Source organism: Plasmopara halstedii (genome assembly GCF_900000015.1).
Source record: "Plasmopara halstedii genome assembly, contig: Scaffold_589, whole genome shotgun sequence".
NCBI classification, from domain to species: Eukaryota; Oomycota; class Peronosporomycetes; order Peronosporales; family Peronosporaceae; genus Plasmopara; species Plasmopara halstedii.
Genome location: NW_020187508.1, coordinates 102,868 through 103,710, shown reverse-complemented (window position 1 = coordinate 103,710; position 843 = coordinate 102,868). Strand labels below are relative to the sequence as shown.

The following is an 843-nucleotide window of genomic DNA, read 5'->3' as shown; positions in this document are numbered from 1 at the left end:
TATAAAAAAAGTTAATTCTTTTTCTATCATATTATTTATATACAATTACAAATTTGGCACACTACAGTAGCATGCCGCTAAATAGGTTTTGATGAAAGTGTGTGGGTTCCCGATTCGTGGTGTTATCAGGACAATGAATACTCTTAGTGGATCGCCATTCCTGCTGTGATGTTCAAAGTCCTAGCAAAAGCGACACATGACGAGTGTGACATTTGTCGAAATTAAGCGAGGCGAGTTGTACACGCATAAAGATCAATGAGCTGTTGTACATGAAAGCATTATAACATTTTACAAACTGGGTTCACGTAGTCCGTATGGAGCGGAGAAACATAGATTAAAATGCCTACTGTCCTCTATACCCATGATGTCTTTCTCGCATGTAAGTATTTGGAGGTCTGGACTCGAAAACGATGCTATTTCACATCATATTACCGGATTTGCCTGCAAAATGATCAGGATACGAATCAAAGAGGCAGTTTTTAGACCCACACACAAAGAAATACAAACGCGCTTTGATATTTTACCGGCAGCGGCCATGTCGGCTACATGATTCGCGCTTCTGAAGGAATTGTTTGTGCACTTTCGCCAACAGCCAAAAAATCTTGCGAAAAAAGACCAATCTCTTCCATCCTGGAGCGTAGTGAAAGCTTCGTGAATTCTCAAAACAAGTGAGTCGCGCTCGTAAATGAAGTTTAATGGATGACGAACTTTGCTGACTTCAACACTCCCCCTCGACGGGGAGTTCCGGATGTTGAACCTGTCTAACATAAGTTCGAACTGCTTCGTCGATATTGGCTTCGTTAGGAAGTCGGCAAGTTGTAACTTGGTCTCGATATACATTAA

The 843-nt window shown here is 41.3% G+C and overlaps 1 protein-coding gene across 1 annotated transcript; it reads right to left on the bottom strand.

The window, feature by feature from the left end:
* Positions 1 to 542: 542 nt before the first annotated feature.
* Positions 543 to 840, bottom strand: PHALS_12030 (uncharacterized protein; the record flags this gene model as incomplete). Its single annotated transcript, XM_024727497.1, has 2 exons — positions 543 to 647; positions 709 to 840. The coding sequence occupies 2 exons, from the start codon at positions 838 to 840 to the stop codon at positions 543 to 545; spliced, it is 237 nt and encodes a 78-aa protein (XP_024578068.1).
* Positions 841 to 843: the final 3 nt, after the last annotated feature.